The following is a 21,774-nucleotide window of genomic DNA, read 5'->3' as shown; positions in this document are numbered from 1 at the left end:
AGCAGAATACAGCGTTTTCAGTCATTTTTGCGGATTCGTTCGATCGTTTTGACGATGGTGACGTTTGTACATTAGCTTTGAATTGTATTTGTTTACACATTTCAGTGAGTCTGGTGGGGATTTTTCAGCAACTCTTTCCGCAGGTTACATTATTATGCCAGTAGGAGGCAATATAACGAGTGAGTCGTTAAATCTTCATTCAAATGATTCTTTCAAACATTCAGGCAATGAATTATTAGCTCAATCGATTCGCCTAAAAACGCTGATTCACTCAGAAATGAATCACCTATGGAATGACTCAAGTGACTCTTTATCATTGAGCCAATGAATTATTCACTTCAATTGATTTGTTCAAAAACACTCATTCAGAAATGAATTACAGCTAGTCTCTGTTTAGAACTATGCTTTTTTATCGTTGGCAGAGTAAAAAGTAGACAAATTAACTGGCAAATATTGTTTCTAAAATGTAAGTTTCTCAAAATTAGCATTTTTTTATTAAACTGTTGAATGCAAGCAATATCACATTTAAATCATACCTTTTTTTACTTCCGAATATCACTACTTTGGCATGATGCTGCTTTATCGGGAACAACAGCTCTCAATCGTGATGCTGTTTGAAAAATAATATTAATTCTATAATAATTGATTTTTTGATAATACTTAGACCCCACACCGTAAGAAAATAAAAAGCTTTAGAAAAACGGATAAGGTACATTAATTTTCAGATAGGAAATTATCTGTTATGTTTACAGATATTTTACCCTAACCCCCCAAAAAAACCTTGCTATTGCTGTTTCCATCATATAAATATGGCCTAATATTTCTTCTGTTTATCTCTTTATCATGCTTGGATTGGGTGTTTTTAGTCTTTTTTAGCTTAAATTTCTTTAGTGCATTGTTTATTCTTTATTATCTCTTTCGAAGGAAACATTATAAAGGGAATTCTGTAAAAATGTCAAGTTCTGTATAATAAAAACCCCCATGGATTCAAAAATCTGACAATGAAATATGCTCAGTCTTTCAGACAGGTGTTTGTTTTTAGTGATAAACCAGAGTGTTTCTCTGATGTGTCAGATTGTCAGAAGTATGTGACAATGATATACACTCAGCTGAACAGATTAATGTGTTTTTTTTTTGTAGTTTTTTTTTTTTTTGATGGAACAAAGCAACACACTCTCATAAGAAACCAACACTCTAGTGGCTCTTATTTTGGAACATAACAACGTCACTCTAGGGAACTCTTTTTGGAGAATTCCATGCGTTGATCCAATCCAAAGCTTTTGAAAATGGTTTTACTTGTTCTTACTGTTTATATATATATATATATATATATATATATATATATATATATATATATGTGTGTGTGTGTGTGTGTGTGTGTGTGTGTGTGTGTGTGTGTGTGTGTGTGTGTGTGTGACCTTGGATCACAAAACCAGTCACAAGTCGAACGGGTATATTTGTGGCAATAGCCAACAATACATTGTATGGGTCAAAATGATCGATTTTTCTTTTATGCAAAAATAGGATATTAAGTAAAGATCATGTTCCATGAAGATATTTTGTACTTTTCCTACCGTAAATATATAAAGCATTTATTTTTGTGAGTGAATGCAGCACAATCGCGAACATAAATGGACAACTTTAAAGGCGATTTTCTCAATGTTTCGATTTTTTTTGCACCCTCAGATTCCAGATTTTCAAATATCATCGGCCAAATATTGTCATATCATAACTAACCATACATTAATGAAAAGCTTATTTATTCAGCCTTCAGATGATGTATAAATCTCAATGTAAAAAAATTGACCCATGTGACAGGGTCACATACTGTACAATGAAATCAGATGCCGATTTTTACTGTCAAACTCCAAAAATGAGAAAAGTATCATAAAAGTGGCCCATGGCAGAGGGGATATTTACCTGCTAAATGGTGTTTTTTTGTTTGTTTTTTCACTTTTGAATTAAATGATTTGACATGTATCTCTGACATAGGTGTGGGTTAATGATACGTTCTATACCGGTCAAAGTTTTTTTTTTTTTTTAAGTATCTTCTATTAAATGCAGTAAAAACAGTAATATTGGGAAATATAAATAGAATTGTTTTCTATTGAAACATTTTAAAATGTAATTTATTCCTGTGATGTAAAGCAGAATTTTCAACACCATTACTGCAGTCTTCAGTGTCACATGATCCTTCAGAAATCATTGTGATAGGGGTGAGCGATATGACAAAACATATTATAAAAAAAAAAAAATCATGTTGGTTTTTAAGATGTTACAAGTCACAGAGCAGTACAGCCAAACTAATTTATCTATTTAAAAAATTTAGCTTTGTAAGGCAACAAAATGAAGAAGTAAAAATGTAAATCAGAAAAATGATTGACAGACCATTTAGGCCAAAGTAGAGGTAGGCAATATGCCAAATCTTATTTTATCTTTGGAGTCATATAGAATACAGAGTAGAATTGCACATTGTGCCTCAAATCATGTCAGTACATCGCTTCGGTACTGTGGGTTCATAAAACAACCAATAATCACAACATAAAAGAATTTGATATAAATAGTATGACAAAAACAAAACAATTCTATGAATATTGCAATGGTGCAAAGTCCCTGAAGCTGAAATGAATTCTCTGTCATCTCATTCAACAGGAATGATAAAGCTGGCAATACACAGTACTTTGAGAATGACATGTCTGTTATCAAGAGCAAAATGCTGGAATGATAGAATGTGGGCATAATTTGTTTGTCATTTATTTAGACAACTCCTGCACCAACAAGAAACAACAGCTGAATTCTTTAGCAGCGACATTGATGATATATTTTTCTTCAATTTAAAATGAAGATTACAGAGGAGAAGCCAATGCTGTGCCTGAAGGAGAATGAAAGTTTTGTCATCTCTCAACTATCTACCATGCATAATTTTAATCTCAACTCTTTGCTTGCAGTGCTGGGCTCTTCCAGAAACACCCAAAGCTGGAAGATTTGCACACCAAACCTATGTTTCAGGAAAGGGGGTCTGTAATCCCTGGCGAAAGCTGTCTGACGGGCTGATGGCACCAAAAGTATGTACACAGTCCTTGAGCACAGTGTCAAAGACATCAGGAAAAGTCACACTTTTAAGAGCCCTCCAGAAGCAAATCCGTCATTGGTAAAATATCTACTTCAATGCACTGGATTATTTGCCATTTATTTGCCATTTCTAGCATATTTTTGAATGGAGAAAATGCTTGCTAACCTGTAAAACCTTGAATCCATGGTTTCAGCCAATTGACAGCGGACAAAACATTCTTATCAGTCCAAGTCCAAGATAGATTTCTTTATAGAATTAATTTGGACATGTTTGAAATTCATTAAACCTTTTGCTTGCAGCATATCAAGGCCAGAGACCTCCCGGAAGGTTTTTTAATACCTTTAAACCTTGTGTGTAAATGTAAACAAAGTTACACGTAGGAAGGTCCATTATAGTGGACAAAAATGTATGTGTCAAAAAACTGTCATAGTAATTTGAAGTTTGGGAGCACAGGCTTAAGTTTGGTATACCCATAGCAGATTATTGTTAAAGTAAAACAAAAGTTTTAAAAGTGAAACCAAAAAAAGAGTTATAGAGGTTTATGTTTCTGAAAATGATTTATGAACATTATTTTCATATATCATTATAAAATATATCATTACATATATATTTTAGGGAACATGTTGAACTCTAAAACAGCTAGAAAATCAAAGCCATAAATATAAAAAGTTGTGTTCCATATTTGAGGTTGATTTCTATGGAAGCTTGTTTCCACTACAAAATAAAACATTTTAAAAGATAATTGCGACTTTTTATCTCACAATTGCGAGTTTACAGTTTACAATTCTGAGAAATAAAGTCAGAATTGCGAGATATAAAGTCAGAATTGCGTGAAATAAAGTCGCAATTGCGTGTTATAAAGTCAGAATTGCGAGATATAAAGTCAGAATTGCGTGTTATAAAGTCAGAATTGCGAGATATAAAGTCGCAATTGCGTGTTATAGTCAGAATTGCGAGATATAAAGTCCGAATTGCGTGAAATAAAGTCAGAATTGCGAGATATAAAGTCAGAATTGCATGTTATAAAGTCAGAATTGCGAGATATAAAGTCAGAATTGCGTGTTATAAAGTCAGAATTGCGTGAAATAAAGTCAGAATTGCGAGATATAAAGTCAGAATTGCGTGTTATAAAGTCAGAATTGCGAGATATAAAGTCAGAATTGCGTGAAATAAAGTCAGAATTGCGAGATATAAAGTCAGAATTGCGAGAAAAAGTCAGAATTGCGAGATATAAAGTCAGAATTGCGAGATATAAAGTCGCAATTGCGTGTTATAGTCAGAATTGCGAGATATAAAGTCAGAATTGCGTGTTATAAAGTCAGAATTGCGAGATATAAAGTCAGAATTGAGTGTTATAAAGTCAGAATTGCGAGATATAAAGTCAGAATTGCGTGAAATAAAGTCAGAATTGCGTGAAATAAAGTCAGAATTGCGAGATATAAAGTCAGAATTGCGTGTTATAAAGTCAGAATTGCGAGATATAAAGTCAGAATTGCGTGAAATAAAGTCAGAATTGCGAGATATAAAGTCAGAATTGCGAGATATAAAGTCAGAATTGCGAGATATAAAGTCAGAATTGCGTGAAATAAAGTCAGAATTGCGTGTTATAAAGTCAGAATTGCGAGATATAAAGTCAGAATTGCGAGATATAAAGTCAGAATTGCGTGTTATAAAGTCAGAATTGCGAGATATAAAGTCAGAATTGCGTGAAATAAAGTCAGAATTGCGAGATATAAAGTCAGAATTGCGAGATATAAAGTCAGAATTGCGAGATATAAAGTCAGAATTGCGAGATATAAAGTCGCAATTGCGTGTTATAGTCAGAATTGCGAGATATAAAGTCAGAATTGAGTGTTATAAAGTCAGAATTGCGAGATATAAAGTCAGAATTGCGTGTTATAAAGTCAGAATTGCGTGAAATAAAGTCAGAATTGCGAGATATAAAGTCAGAATTGCGTGTTATAAAGTCAGAATTGCGAGATATAAAGTCAGAATTGCGAGATATAAAGTCAGAATTGCGTGAAATAAAGTCAGAATTGCGAGATATAAAGTCAGAATTGCGTGTTATAAAGTCAGAATTGCGAGATATAAAGTCAGAATTGCGTGTTATAAAGTCAGAATTGCGAGATATAAAGTCAGAATTGCGTGAAATAAAGTCAGAATTGCGAGATATAAAGTCAGAATTGCGAGATATAAAGTCAGAATTGCGAGATATAAAGTCAGAATTGCATGAAATAAAGTCAGAATTGCGTGTTATAAAGTCAGAATTGCGTGTTATAAAGTCAGAATTGCGAGATATAAAGTCAGAATTGCATGAAATAAAGTCAGAATTGCGAGATATAAAGTCAGAATTGCGTGTTATAAAGTCAGAATTCAGACTTTTTTTCTCGCAATTGCGACTTTATATCACGCAATTCTGACATCTTTTCTCAGAATTGTGAGATATAAAGTCCAATTCTAAGGATATTTTTCAAGAAAATTCTTTTTTTTTTACCTCAGAATAGTTTATATCTCACAATTCTGACTTTATAATACGCAATTGCGACTTTATATCGTGCAATTCTGACTTTATATCTCCCAATTGCGACTTTATTTCTCAGAATTGCGACTTTATATCTCGCAATTGCGACTTTATTTCCCAGAATTGCGACTTTATAACACGCAATTCTGACTTTATATCTCGCAAATGCGACTTTATTTCTCAGAATTGCGACTTTTTTTCTCCCAATTCTGACTTCATATCTCGCAATTGTGAGAAAAAAAAGTCACAATTCTGACTTGATATATCGCAATTGTGGGGAAAAAAAGTCAGAATTGTGAGATAAAAAGTCGCAATTATTATTATTTATTTATTATTCATTGGCGGAAACAAGCTTCCATAGATTTCTCAAAAAATGAGCTTACAGAAAGATTTTGTTTGGGCGCAGTACCACATTTTCCCCATTAGATGCCTGTAAAACTCCACTGGTGGAAACAGTGGTTGGATTTGTGATTTGCAGTTGAGTTTTTCTCTCTCAAATATTACAAGCACACACAATTTTTTTTTTTTATACACACAGTTATCGTTGCATAATTTATCCAAATGACTTTATAATATGCAGAAGCAGAAAACAGGAATAAAGCGATTATTATATTTATAGGCCAAACCTGAGAAAATTGCACCATCTGGTTAAAAAAATTGCATTTTATTTATTTTTTATTTTGAAGCCTTGCCAACAGAATGAAAGCCTATTAACAAAGACTGCATACCTTGTATAGTTAAATGGCCCTGAGATTAAAAATTGCAATGGCTTCAATGGGGACATTATTGTAGGGAATGTCATAATATAGAAAAATTCCAATAAAAATACACACATGTGCCAACATTTATGCAGCTGGCATTAACACTGCAGGCAAACTGATCAAAACTGAAGCAGACAAAAATGTCCATAAGGTCCACAAAGGTTAATTTCTTAAAGGAATAATTCACCCAACAATAAAATTGATCCCATAATTTCCTCACCCTCAAGCCATTCTATGTGTATATGACTTTTTTCTTTCAGCAGAACAAAATCAGAGTTGTATTAAATAACATCATGGGTCTTCCCAGCTTTGTAATGGCATTGAATAGTGCCCGAGTTTTTGAAGCCCAAACAAGTAATTCATCCATCATAAAAGTAATTCATTCAACGCCAGTGGATTAATAAATGGCATCTGAAAGCGAAGCGATGGATTTTTATATGGATATTTAAAACTTTAAAAACTATAATCACTGGTTTCCGGCAATGGCCGTATACACGTTCACGAAAGAGTCGAGTTCAAGCGGAAGGGTGACCTCTGACCCGACTTATGATCTGTTTCACTAATATTGCCACGAGATGCAAACAATATGCATGTTACTATGATTTTAAAATCACTTACAAATTCTTCTGTGGGGATTTCCTGTTTTAGAAACATTTCCATGAAAATGCAATGCTATAAACCCAAAAACGACTGTAAATATGATGATGTAACAGCAACATCAAATAATTGTTTTAACAATATAATGATAGGATTTTTTTATCAAATTATAAGCTTCAAGTTTTTATTTTAAAATCCTCAAAAATTGGCCCCATTTACTTCCTTTGTAAATGCCTTACTGTAACCCATTTTTGATTCGTTTTAAAGGTGAACTAAGTAACTTTTTTACCTTAACTGAACAGCTTCGGAGTCATTGGAATGGTTATAATACTTATTTCGGGTTGAATGGTGGTCGTTTTGCACCCCCCTGGTGCCTGTGAGCGGAAAATACGCACTTGCAACTTTGGGGCGGCGGGCCGCCACGTCAGGAAGTATCGCGTGATATCAGGTCTCGCGATGTAAACAATTGCTTTACGGCCAAAAGAAATCTGCTAAAATGCTGTCATTATTGCGCTCCCTCACGCTGTCCGAACCTGAATGAAGAAGACGTTTTAAAGAATGTCCCATCTGCTTTGATGTCGTTGATCTACTAGCCTCTCGTGTCTGAGAATAGCCAACGAGTTTTTACAACAGTGTTGTCAAATATCTATTCCGAAGCTGTGGGGGGGAGCTCTAGAGAGAAACCTGCGAGCAAAAAGCGAGAATACAGCGAAGAAATCCCGAAGCTACTGAGTGCTGCTTTAAGTAATCAACATTATGCAATAAATACTATTGATTGTGCATATATGCAATAATATAAAATATATGTTTTATATTGAACCCAGAATATTCCATTAATAGAAACAAGCCAACTGCATCAAATAAAGTGAGGCTTGTTTGGTGTATCTTTAAGTTTATGGCCATGGTTGTTTCTGTAGCAATCTTTTTCCTCACGGTTGCATAAAATGTCCTTTTAGTGTCAGCTATTAGCATCATTAAAGACATCGAATGGCTTTTGTGGACTTTTGCTGGTCAATGAAACCTCAGTTAACCAGGCTTAGATAGTGAGCAGGGATCAATTGCTATTTCTTCTGCCAGATTCCCAGAGGCTCCTTTATTGTAAAAGGGCCTGAGCTAGAGTTCTTTATAAGAAAGGCAGAAAGCTGGGCCTAAACCACCATCTGTTTTTAATGAATCATCAAGAAGTGGACCTGACCAGCCTGACACCTCTCTATAAGACAATGTTTCAGGTGTTGACCTAATCCAAAGTTCTGCTCTGTTCCTGATGAGACTAGACACAGTGTCAGCCACCCTTGTCCATTCAGAAAATGAGACACTTTAGTGCCATGTGTGTGTCATTTTTGGAGCGAGTAAGCATGACTGTCTACAAGCACATTGCAGTATGGCTGAGATATTCCATGTTTTGTCACTACAATTTTAGAGACAGAAGTGAAAAGGATTCTGCATTGACATAATCAGTCTTTTTGCATCCATGCTTACAATTCACACTTGGAACATGTAAACTACTGTTGAAAAGTTTGGGGTCAGTAAGATTTTTTTAATGGTTTTGAAAGTTTCTCACCAAGGATGTTTTTTTTTTTTTTTTATCAAAAATACAGTAAAACATAATATTGTGAAATATTAAAATAACAGTTTTATATTTGAATATATATATATATATATATATATATATATATATATAAATCTAGACGCACCCTAGCGGCAGCAAAATGTATTTTGCTTCCAGGGTAGTCTAGCAACTCTCCATAGACCTTCTAGCTGCAAAAACCTAAATTGGGTCAGGCCAATCACGTCGTGTATAGAGTAGGCGGGGCGGGCTTAACATAATGACGACAGAGTTGCGACGGTTTACTGCTATTAGAAAACAAAGAATGACGGCTGCTGGAGAACAGTCTTTCGAATCGGCTTTGGCCGCGACTCTGGAGGACTTGAAGTTACGTTTTTCTTTGAGAAAAGAGCAAAGAACGGCACTTAAGTCATTCTTAAAAAAGGAAGATGTGTTCGTAGTTTTGCCGGCCAGATTCAAAAGTTGAATCTATCAAGTAACGTTAGCTCTGCTATTGGGAAAACGCTCTGGTTGGTTGAAGCGCTGTCCTATTGCGTGCAGATGGAATTTGAAAGACAGCCGTTTATCCCGCCCCTCGGATTGAGCCGTGTCTATGGTGAGTTGCCAGACCTAACATCTTGATGTAGGTCTGGCTTGCCAGGCTAATATATATAAATATATATATATATATATATATATATATATATATATATATATATATATATAGTGTGTTTTCAACATCATTACTCCAGTCTTCAGTGTCACATGATCCATCAGAAATCATTCTAATATGCTGATTTGCTACTCAAGAAACAATTCTTAATATTATCAATGTTGAAAACAGTTGTGCTCCTTAATATTTTTTCGCAAACCATGATACTTTTTTTTTTTTAGGATTCTTCGATTCTTCTAAAGAACAGCATTTATTTGGAATATACATCTGATGTAACATTATAAATGTCACTTTTGATTAATGTGTCCTTGCTGAATAAATATATTTCTTGAAATACAAATATTACTGACACCAAACTTTTGAACAAATGAGTCCTTCTACGGCAGTGCTGCGAAAACACCCTTTTGGAACCTTTATTTTTTGGAGTAACAAGAACTGATGAGTCATTTTCAATAAGACCAGGTATGTGCATTAAGAAAGTCAATATGGTCAACTGTGGTTTTTAATCACTGGAGGCTCATTATTTTGCTCAGAATCAGCAATGCTTACCTTCTGGTCATGGCTGTAGGCTAAGGCCCAGTCCTCTTGTGTGTGATGGAAAAGCAGACTTAAGACAAAGAAGCTCAAGCGGTACTTCTGATAACTGGCACCCTCATCTGAGCTGATGAGAACACTGCTTTCAAACTCCGGGTCGGTCAGCACCATTATCTAAGAAAAAAAAAACAGAAAAAAAAACAGAAAAGCACAAAGGTTAACCCTGTAAAGCTCAACGTATGAAATAATAGTCTGAAACCCCTTGGCCAAAAAGTAAGATGCAATGTAAATCAATAAGATCTTTATAACAGTATAGTGGACAACTGATTAAATGCAAATGAATATCAGTTGTCATTCTGTATCTCCCAATTATATGTCTGTCAGAGTGAACCAACAAGGGACAACTAAAACAAAGGAGAATGATGTGTGTAAATCCCCACGGTATGACTATTTTGCTCCATTTAAATTGAATTTTTAGGTGAACTATTCCTCCATTAAGGTTTTAAACCCCCAACTAAAGCTCAGACTAGGTCAAGGTTGACCATTACTTCCAGTCTAAATGGAATAATAGTGACACACTGAGCAAACTGGTTCCACTTTAGAACTGACCTTGACTTAGTTTCCAAGCTCTTCCTAAACTGTTTCTGGCTGTAAGGCAACTCTGTGGATGGGCAAACCATTTAATTAAACCTCTTCTGGTACTGAATATGCTGCATTACGGAAAGTGTTTCTTTTTTATGCCCGTGCTTGACTGGGCAGCTGCATCTGATCTCCATGATAATTAAAGGGTAAGTACACCTGTCTGCACATTAAATGGGTTCGCACCTAAATGCCAGGCGCCGTGTTCACTGTCATACGAGGATAGCCTCAGTGCTAAAAACAGTTGCAGACATTTTCATTACGGAAAAAATGGCACATATGCTGTATATTCAAAGTTTTCTAAGTTTAAGTGGAAACTAACAGGTTCTAAAGCATTTTGTTGTACATTAAGCGTGCACACTTATAGTTGACATCTAGACGTGTTAATATTTAGCAAGCAAACTGTGAAACATAAGCTCGAGACCTCCCTACCTCTATCATCTCACTCTTTCTCTCGCCTCCATCCACCCTAAATCTAAACGGCTGTTTTCTTCCCTCAACTGGATTTGAATTGGAAAAACAGTGGTGCATTCGTCACTGACAAAAATCCCACCTCTCTCTCCACAAGCTTTAACTACGAATCCTCCAGGGCGGTGATTTAGATAAATTGTTTTTCATTAAGCAGCAATAAACAGCCAGCCGAAACACAGCCAGGATTTTGTTGGCCTGGGTCCCCGATTTTTACTGTTCATTATCATTATAAGAAGATGGAAAAGGGCCCCTTGTGTCTTCTGGTGTCTTTGGGCTTGTCAGATGCAATTCAGAGATTTTAGGGTCTAATCATTTTTCGTAATATTGCATTGAGTAGCAGCATTCGAAGGGAAAAGACTTGCGCGTTATGTCTAGTTAACTTAGTGCTCAGGAAGAACATCCACTAGGGGGCCTTACCGAATTTACAGGGGCCTCAAGATGACTAAAAGGTTAAAAGGGTTAAAAATAAGACAAACCAAGCATGACAAAACAATTAAAAATCAATACATTTCTCATTTTATTAAAGGTACAATATGTAACTTTTTTGCTTTAAAAATGGCAAAAATCACTATTTCTATGTTATATATTTTTTTTAGTTGTGTACTTACATTATCCCGACTGTTTCCAACAACTTTCAAACCAGGAGAAATTTGTAATTTAATTTGAAGACACGTACCGTTTCGTTATTTACGTTTTGTCGCCGTCAATGGCGTCATATCCGCGTTCTCCCTGGTTTCTGCTTGTACTGCCATAGCAAGCAGAGCCCTTTGATAGTAACCAAAGCGACAGACGTGGACAACTGTGTAGTTCGCAATGTCTATTTGCACGCTGTTGTTGTTTCGTACAAACATTATGGACCATGGCAAGCAGACTTTGGATAAAAAAGGAGAACTAAAACGAGAATCAATATCAGCGCGGTGTTTTCAAGATGCCTAGAGCTCCACGTCCGAGACTTCGACCGCTCCTACATGTACTTTATTAAACAGGTGAGCACATTTACATAAAACTAATCAATGTTATATAGTTCAACAATGATAAAATGTTAGAATATGATCTGTATGTTATTCTAATGTTGATCTAGCTTACTGCTAGTCTCATACAGACAAACTAACATAGAATAACATAAATTTCAACACATTCAAATGCAGTTTAGTGTGATAGTGTAATGTTAGACCAAGTGAAACAGTGCTGCGTTACCTCTCAAGTTTAATTTGTCTAATAAACTGACCTGTAAGTAAGTTAGTAATTCTGCACTTGCGTGTAGTTCGGTAGAATGAAATGTCCATATTCCTTTTATATCCGCGGGACTCGCGTCGTGTGTGGAGCTGATAGCTGTCTCTTAGCAATCCCGAACTGCTTCATATCATGTATTTACTCATCCATAAACATTATTAGATCGGTCGGCTTGACGTTGACGACAAGATCCATAATTCTTAGCAAATGTTGCGTCATCAAACTACGCCTTTGTTATTGTAAGAGGTTAGCGACCCCTAGCGGCGAAAACAATTACATAGTGTACGTTTAACCCCCTCAATTTTTTTCCCAACAAGATTCCCACAGTCTTGGAAAACATGGATATATAAGGGAATATTAAAAGTGATTTCTAGACCTGAAAATCTAATGTAAATTAATAAACTCTTAAAATAACATAAAATGTTTCTTGTATCATTTAATTTTAGTACAATACAAAAAAAATAAAATAATCGCCATCCTTCTAAATTATTAACAACTGGAAGAGATGAATAGTGTTATGGACAATAAGGGACCTTGTAGACAAAAATGTTGAGAAACCGCTGCTATAAAGAACATTTTGTGCACTGGAAAGGTTCCATGGATGTTTAATGTTCTTCATGGAACCATATGCCTTTATTTCAAGAATGCATATAGTCAGATGTACTGGACTATTTTACTTGACAGTGTTCTCATAGAGCTAAGCATAACATGCTTGCGCTAGCAATTCCCATTTTACCCTGGAGATTAAATTAATGGGTGGAGATCTTCACCCTTTACTTATGTAATATATGGATATTGGATATGCTGTAAGGAAAGTTCAAAATGTGCAAAAATGTGCAACTTTTTATGCGAGAGTATTCTATAGATTATATGCACATATGGATCACAGTCAGATAATGTACTGTAGAGCATTAATCATTCACAATTTATGTTCATGCTAAAAGATTGACTTGCATCTACATCGGCATCACTGATATTATGTAGTCTGGGTGCATCAGAATGACATTACATCACAAAACGGATCCAATTTACACCTCTATTTAGCACTGTCCATTTAAATATCAGGTGTAGACGGGGTCTGTGAGTCACAACTGGGCTGTACAGCGGGAAACCGCAAATCTGAGGTCAAACAGATACTGATGGAGCATTAGCAGATAATTAAGTTTTCAAGTCACTAGAACATGACAACTGTGAACAAATGTTTCTGAGCTGAACAAAGGAGTGAGGAGAGTTGCAAAGTACAATCAATAGTGTTGAGGGCTCTCTGTTATCTGCCGACACCCAGGCGGCTACCGTCCTGCAAACTAATCTACATGCGGCGCACAGTTAATGGCCCACACTAAGCCTCTCGCCGCTGAACGAGATTGGGGTCAGCGCCGGTAAGGCAGTGTAAACAGCAGGAAAAGGACACAGAGTCTCAAAATAATCATGTCACGGCCGATCAACTGTGTTTTATAACAAATAGAGTTGTGGAAATATAAACGGGCTCATTTGTCGGCGATCTTCGCATCAGCATGTAATCTCATCTCCATCGGGTGCTAAAAGAGCCGCACACAAAGCACTTTGGATTCTTGGCAAGTTCCCATTTAAGAGCTGAGGCAGAGCTGCAGAAATGTCATGCCCATCTCTCAAATGGAAAAGTGTTCTGTTAAAGGTTATAGGCCTAAACTTAGCCCTATTTGAAAAGAGCCATGGGATCTGCCAGAGTCAATCCTTTTCTCTAGATTGGGACTGTGTTTGCCCACATAGTCAGGGAAATAAGCAGACGCATTAATCCAGTTTGTGCACTAAACAACAACAATACCTTCAGATGATGAATATTGTGCACTTTGCGTGTCCACTGAGCAGATACAGTTCACAAAAGTAGAAATAAACTAAAATCTAGTGCTTTTCCAAGGAGACCATCCATCTGTTCTGATGGGAAATTGTACTAATGGGAGCAATAAATAGTCTGAGGGCAGATAGGGACGAAAGTTTAAGATATGCTTGAAGGACTAGTATAATGCTGTGGTTTATTTTGGGATGTTTATGGGCTGTCTTTACATTTTCTTTCATTTGAAATTTCAAAATATCATACCATTTTCAACTAAGAAAGAGAAGGGGAAGGAGAGGAGAAGGAGAAGGAGAAGGAGAAGGAGAAGGAGAAGGAGAAGGAGAAGGAGAAGGAGGGTTTATTGAGCCCCAAATCAGAATGAGTACTGACTGATCATGTGACTCTGAAGATTGGGATGTTTATGGGCTGTCTTTACATTTTCTTTCATTAGAAAATTCAAAATGTCATACCATTTTCAACTAAGAAGAAGAAGAAGAAGAAGGAGGAGGAGGAGGAGGAGAAGGAGAAGGAGAAGGAGAAGGAGAAGGAGAAGGAGAAGGAGAAGGAGAAGGAGAAGGAGAAGAAGGGTTTATTGAGCCCCAAATCAGAATGAGTACTGACTGATCATGTGACTCTGAAGATTGGGATGTTTATGGGCTGTTTTTACATTTTCTTTCATTAGAAAATTCAAAATATCATACCATTTTCAACTAAGAAGAATAAGAAGAAGAAGAAGAAGAAGAAGAAGAAGAAGAAGAAGAAGAAGGAGGAGGAGGAGAAGGAGAAGGAGAAGGAGAAGGAGAAGGAGAAGGAGAAGGAGAAGGAGAAGGAGAAGGGTTTATTGAGCCCCAAATCAGAATGAGTACTTACTGATCATGTGACTCTGAAGATTGGGATGTTTATGGGCTGTCTTTACATTTTCTTTCATTAGAAAATTCAAAATATCATACCATTTTCAACTAAGAATAAGAAGAAGAAGAAGAAGAAGAAGAAGAAGGAGGAGGAGAAGGAGAATAAGGGTTTATTGAGCCCCAAATCAGAATGAATACTGACTGATCATGTGACTCTGAAGACTGGGGTAATGGCTGCTATATATATATATATTAATATATATATGAAGAGTTCAGATGCAGAAGCCTCTAAGTGCCATCTGAAATTTTCTTCTAGAATGATCATTTTTATCAAGCTCGTTTATTTAAGGCGAGACACGGCAGGCAAAAACATCGATTTTTCATGCAGTGGTCAGTTTTGAGATTTTGGCCGAGTTTACTCCTTCAATATGTATTCTTTCAAGCTGCTATAAAGAAAACGCTGAAAATATACATTACGATGTTTATTTTATTACATTTTGTTTACTTGCGGCAGTAAGTTTCTCCCGAATTTACCAGGAAGTTAGTATTCCAACGCGACATGCCGAGCTCCGTCTGTTCACTGAAGTCTGTCATGTCCGGGATCGTTGTAAAGCTCTGAGTCTCCTGCACAACGCTATGTAAACCAAATATGGGCATTTCCTTTCTATCAGTAACCAATCGTGAATGTCCAAAGGGGGATTTAAAGTTAACGACGAAATCTCATTTAGAACTATTAAATCTTTAACTGCCGTTTTCTCAAAATTATTTTTTTGCGTTTTTTTGTCATTCTCCAGTACAAACATCTCAGCCTATGTAGCACCTATGTACACCAAACTTTCCAGTTATACACTTAGCAGTATTCTGAAGATCTGTTTAGAGGGATTTGTTAATAAATCATTCCTGGCCTGATTTATGTGACATTTTAATTTTTAAAAAATGGTGAAAATCGATATTTTAAGGCTATGGACAGTATATTTTGATTTCCTAGTTAATGAAAGCATATATCCTGAAATCCCTCTGAACATCTTTTTTCATCTTGTGTGTAATCAAAATGAAAAAATAATTTTGCTTCTGGCTTGATCATATTTTCAGATATATCTACTGAAAAAACATGCAAAATTGCACATATTTAATGAGATAATACCTAATTTGCATAATTAAACATACAAATTTCAAAAACTTGTAAAACATTTTTTTTATGAACTTGTGTAAGTAATGAACTGAGGAAGTTTCATGGTGATATCTATTATTTTAAAATTTTACCCTATTCACCTGTAGTGTCTCGCCTTAAGTTCAGTAACTCCTTCATCTTAGTTGAAAATGGTATGCATTTTTTCAAATTTCAAATGAAAGAAAATGTAAAGACAGCCCATAAATATCCCAAAATAAACCACAGCATCATACTAGTCCTTAAAGCATATCTTAAACTTCCGTCCGTATCTGCCCTCAGACTGTTTATTGGTCTCATTGCAGGGAACTTCACAACTTGCTAGTACCAGGTTGGAACCCCTTTTTGCATTTCAGAACTGCTTTAATTCTTCATGGCAGATTCAACAAGGTGCTGGAAACATTCCTCTGAGATATTGGTCCATATTGACTGTTGCTGCAGATTTGTCGGCTGCACATCCATGATGCGAATCTCCCGTTCCACCACATCCCAAATTGGATTAAGATCCATTTATAGTATAGTGAACTCATTGTCATGTTTGAGATGATTTGAGCTTTGTGGCGGCATGTTATCCTGCTGGATAGCCATGAGGAGATGATCCACTGTGATCATAAAGGAATGGACATGGGCAGCATCAACACTCAGGTAGACTGTGGCGTTTAAACAATGCTCAATTGGTACTAAGGGGCCCAAAGTGTTCCAAGAAAATATCCTCACACCATTACACATGGTACAAGGCAGGATGGATCCATGCTTTCATGTTGTTTACGCCAAATTCTAACCCGACCATCTGAATGTCACAGCAGAAATCAAGACTCATCAGACCAGGCAACATTCATTGTCCAAATTTGGTGATCTGACGATAGTGGCACTGGTGTGTTTTTTTGCTGCTGTTGCCCGTCTGCTTCAAGGTTCAACGTGTTCAGAGACGCTCTTCTGCAGAACTCGGTTGTAACGAGAGGTTATTTGACTCCCTGCTGGCCTGCACTCACAGTGCACTTAATGTTCTGGACCGTGTTTTTGAAGAAAACAGGAAGAAAAGTGTTTTCCCTAATAGACTGTCTTATAGATTTATCACTTACGCAGCGCAGAGATTTTCACTTAATTGTACTGCACGCATCAGAAGATTATTAAGAGGGCATCTCTGACGTTGATGGAGAAAGTTGCAGCTTTACTCGCAAACCACAATTCATGTTCATCAATAAGGTTAGAACCTGATCCGTTATAAACCTAAATACACTCAAATTAAATCAGCTCAAACCAGTCTGGTCATTCTCCTCTGATCCCTGGCATCAACAAGGCATTTTCACCCAGGTTGTGCGTGAAAATCCCAGTAGATCAGCAGTTTCTGAAATACTTAAACCAGCCCGTCCGACACATATGCCACGTTCAAAGTCACATAAATCACCTTTCTCCCCCAGTCTGATGCTCAGTTTGAACTTCAGCAGATCGTCTTGACTATCACATGCCTAAATGCATTGAGTTGCTGCCATGTGATTGGCTGATTAGATATTTGCATTAACAAGCAGTTGAACAGGTGTACTTAATAAAGTGGCCGGTGAATGAATTTCACATATCACTGTTTTTAAAGTATTGTTCACCAAATAAATTCAGCCTTTTCAGGCATAAGAAACGTCCTTCGAAAATATTTTTAAAAAATCCACCCACTCCTTTTTTATATCCCCATTAAATCAAAGCAGTCTCATTAAACATGCTGTTTTGATTCTCTGAGCAGTGTGACATCATACTGCTCTGGCCCCGCCCACAGCCCCTGACTGACAGTCCTGCATTACCATAGTTTCCGCCCTCAGCGAGTTTTACACTATCCGCCATTTTCTCGAGCAACTGTAGCGACAACAGGGTCTCGTAATCAATCCCAGTGTTCTGTTGTTGGATGTAAGAGGGAACATAAGAGTCTTCATTTTCTCCCATCATCTGAGCCACTGAGGACCCAGAGGATTTGTTTTATTTTGAAGGGAATGCACCCCAAAATTCGTTTATGTGTGCGCAAATTATTTCACTCCAGACTGCTTTGTGAACGAGGGTCAGTACAAAGCAGGCTTTGCTAAAAAGTTGTTACTCAAGGATGGATCAGTACCAACTATTCGTGATCCAGCTTATAGTCTCCGCAGAGATACTTGTCACGGCTGTAATGAATGGGAGAGCGCGCACTTTATTACAGTTCATAAGAGTGGTTTTACGGATATAAAGTTTACCAGTTTATGAAGCACCCCCCGAAAAGTCATAAAGTCTGTGTATATTTGTTTACTATTGGTTATAACGAGTGTTTCTGTGTAATTCGCAGTGTATGTTGATGACAATGAAAGGGAGAGAGAGAGTTTATGGATAAGACCTTAATGCGCACTTATTGTACTGATTTTCTGGAGTGAAAACAGATGCTTCATCTTTTGTGTGATGTACAATAAACTTCATAAAGCTGATTAGTAAAGTTTTGGCCATCATTCGGACAGGGGTCCGCTAAAACAGGCTTAGTGGATAAAAGCAAGATGACAAATAAGTTATAACCGTAATTAAACTAAACCATACCTGTTCTATCTCCATACAGCATATATTCTCTGGCTCTGTGAGCATTATTGTCTGACTCCGCGTCGAAATGAACACCGCTACCGAGAGTTTCTGACATTTTATTGCGTGAGATTGTCTTGTTTTGTTGCTGGTATGTCAGAGAATGAGCTCTTGAAGCTCCGCCCTCTTCTTGAAAGGGCGCCGGGAGCAGCAGCTTATTTGAATTTAAAGGGACACACACAAAAATTACATGTTTTTGCTCACCCTCAAAAAGTGGCAATTTTAACATGCCATTAAAAATTATCTGTGGTGTGTTTTGAGCTAAAACTTCACATACACACTCTGGGGACATCTGAGACTTATTTTACATCTTGTAAAAAGTAGAATAATTGGTGTCCTTTAAAAAATCCAACTGAACTGAAAACATGTTAGCGTAATATTGGTGCACAATATTAATATAACATAATTAATATAATAATATAAGTGCACATGCCAAAAATTTCTGAATATAAAATAAAATAATTGTATCAATAACTATTATAATATAATATAATATAATATAATATAATATAATATAATATAATATAATATAATATAATATAATATAATATAATATAATGCATGCTGTTCAGGTGTGATTTTGGCTCATTATTCCAAGAATTGCTGCAGGTTATTCCGGTTGGTATATGATCTTTTTATAGGCTTTTGGAAGGCAGAAAATAAAGAAATATTTCAACATAACTAGCTTTATCTGAAGTAGGGGAACATGGAGTCTCTCAAAGAGAAGAAAAGGCGTCTTACCTTTCTCTTGTTGGTGGGGCAGACATAGAGGTAACTCAAAACGGTCTTGACTCCCACTTTATCATTCAGTCTCTCATAAGTGCTGCCATAATCAGTTGATCTGCAAATAGAAGCAACATTCTCAATATGGCATTCAGAAGGCATTTAGTTTCTTGTGTGTGATGGGGGGAGTGGTGGTGGTGGTGGGTCCTATTATTCCCTATGTTATGGGGACCAAAATGTCCCCACACGTATAGTAATACCAGTAAATGTTGACCTTGTGGGGACATTTTGTTTTTTTGGTCCCCATGAGGAAACAAGCTTATAAATGCTACAGAATGATCTTTTTTTGAAAATCTAAAATAGCGATTTTGTGTGTGGGGTAGGTTTAGGGGTTGGGTTGGTGAAGGGGGATCGAATATACAGTCATATCCATGCTCCATTCATAGCCTGGCCGAAATGAGTACATTCCCCAGCAAAATGAATCAAGATAGGAATTTGTGGACCTCAGCTGAACTCAAATGATTGAACAGATTTCTGCAAATTATATTCATGAGGGTCTTTCACAGATTTTTTTGTTCTTTTTCCTAGCTATTTATATTTCCCTGATCCTCAGCGATGAGCGGAATAGCTCGCTAAGACAAACACAATCTGCTGAGCATATGCTGAGCAATTCTGCCTTGTTCTACAAATAGCAAAACTAACATCATCCTGCAACCCCTGGGCATAACAGTGACAACTGATCCAGAGCATACGCTGATTTGTTTGGAAAGGCTAATGATATTTACAGTCTTGCAATACAGACGTGAGCACGGACAGTAGGAACAAGTCCCTAACAGAGATAAGAGACTACTGAATGATACCAGCATTTCTAACCGATGTATTAAATGAAAGTATTTTATTTAGCATAATATATTGATGTGCAATGGCACGTCAGAGGGGCTGAGAGGTGTTTATACTCTATGTGTTTATCATTGCAACCAAAACAACAGGTGCTATTGCTGAGAAAATACATTCTGAACTAGTGAAAAGCACTTTACAGGTCACATGAGGAGCAGAGGAAAAAAAAAAAAAAAAAACACCCGACAACCACAATATATTATAAAGCTGTTGATTTTAACATTTCAAATCATTTTATCAAATCACATTGCATTTAAAGGTGTACAGTAAATGTTTTTAGATAAATATATATATATATATATATATATATATATATATATATACTAGTTTTATAGCCTATACTATAAAGTACATAATATATAACGTATATATACAACTTGATATACTAAGACTGAAAATTATCTCTAGATGTTAAAATTAAAACCTATGCCTGTGAATACAGAAACATCATTACAAAAATACACTTCTAGGTTTTGTTTAGTTTTTTTTTTTAGTTCTTGTCAACTCTACAAAATCCACTGCATGTACCCGGTTCCTGTGTTTTTTATTTGTCAAAAGCTTAATAGAGTTTCGTGTTTTACTTTGATTTCCTTTTCCTGAACTCGCTCTCCCCTCTCCTCCAACCCCTCATTTTATCTCAGCAACTCTGTCTTGCCATTCCTGCCATCTCTATTTTTGCCTCCACCTCTCTTTTTCTCCTGAGTGTTGCCTATTTCAGCTGAGTAAAATATGCTTGTGTCCCGTCTCTCCCACCGATTTCTCTCTCTTATTCAACGTCTGTGTGGGAATATATAACGCTCTTATTTGTATATCTCAAATGTATATTTGCTATTTAAGCCTTAAAGGAATAGTTCATCCAAAAATAGCAAATTCTGTCATAATTTACTCACCCTCATGTCACTCTAAACACCTTATGATTTTCTTTCTTCCGAGGAACTCACAAGGTGAGTTTTTGAAGAACATCCTGGCCTGATTCTTTCAAAATATCTGACAACTCTCATTCAAATGTTGTATATTCCACACAAAAGCTACACTCTTAAAAAATAAAGGTTATTTATTGGCATTGATCATGATGGTTCCATGAAGAACCTTTAGCATCCGTGGAAACGTTCCATTGTACAAAAGGTTCTTTATAGTGGAAAAATGTTCTTTAGATTCTTAAAATCTTCAAACTAAGAGAAAAAAAAGTGGTTAAGAACTGTTTACTGAAAGGTTCTTTGGGGAACCAGAATGGTTCTTCAGTAGCATCTCAACAAAAAAAAAAAAAAAAACCTTTTGGAACCTTTCCTTTTAAGTGTGTGTAGTTTGGTTCGCTTGGTTTGTTTGGTCCCGACCAAAAAAAAAAAATAAAAAGATTTAGTCCTGGTCCATTTAGCGTTCACTTTGGCATTTTAACATCGAACCTAAAGATACCGAACCTAAAGGCATAGGGATATGTTCACAACCTGATTGGTCGCCTTTTATTACGTTCAAGACGGAACTTACCGAACATCCAAATCAATGCTGTGTTAAAAAAAAAAATCTAAAAAAAAATCAATGCTGTGTTCTGGGCTAAATGCGCTCGCTGTATGTGTGTAGCTACATATGATGGTATTTCGACCAGATGAGAACTCGTGAAGAGCTTATAAAATGTGTAAAGGAGTTAAAACAGCGGCAGGAATTTCTCCGTTACACACACAAACGAAGAT

The 21,774-nt window shown here is 36.2% G+C and overlaps 1 protein-coding gene across 1 annotated transcript in view; it reads right to left on the bottom strand.

The window, feature by feature from the left end:
- Positions 1-21,774, bottom strand: part of sorcs3a (sortilin related VPS10 domain containing receptor 3a) — a gene marked incomplete at its 5' end in the record, with an annotated part of 249,011 nt that overhangs the window by 104,332 nt on the left and 122,905 nt on the right. The window contains 2 exons of the mRNA XM_084402221.1: positions 9,721-9,879; positions 19,208-19,307. Coding sequence (XP_084258347.1) covers positions 9,721-9,879; positions 19,208-19,307 — 259 coding nt within the window. The remainder of the gene's footprint in view (positions 1-9,720; positions 9,880-19,207; positions 19,308-21,774) is intronic.

This window comes from Rutilus rutilus, assembly GCF_951802725.1.
Source record: "Rutilus rutilus genome assembly, chromosome: 2".
Classification (NCBI taxonomy): domain Eukaryota; kingdom Metazoa; phylum Chordata; class Actinopteri; order Cypriniformes; family Leuciscidae; genus Rutilus; species Rutilus rutilus.
Note: the sequence above shows the minus strand (reverse complement) of the source record. Positions and strands in the feature narration are given on the sequence as shown.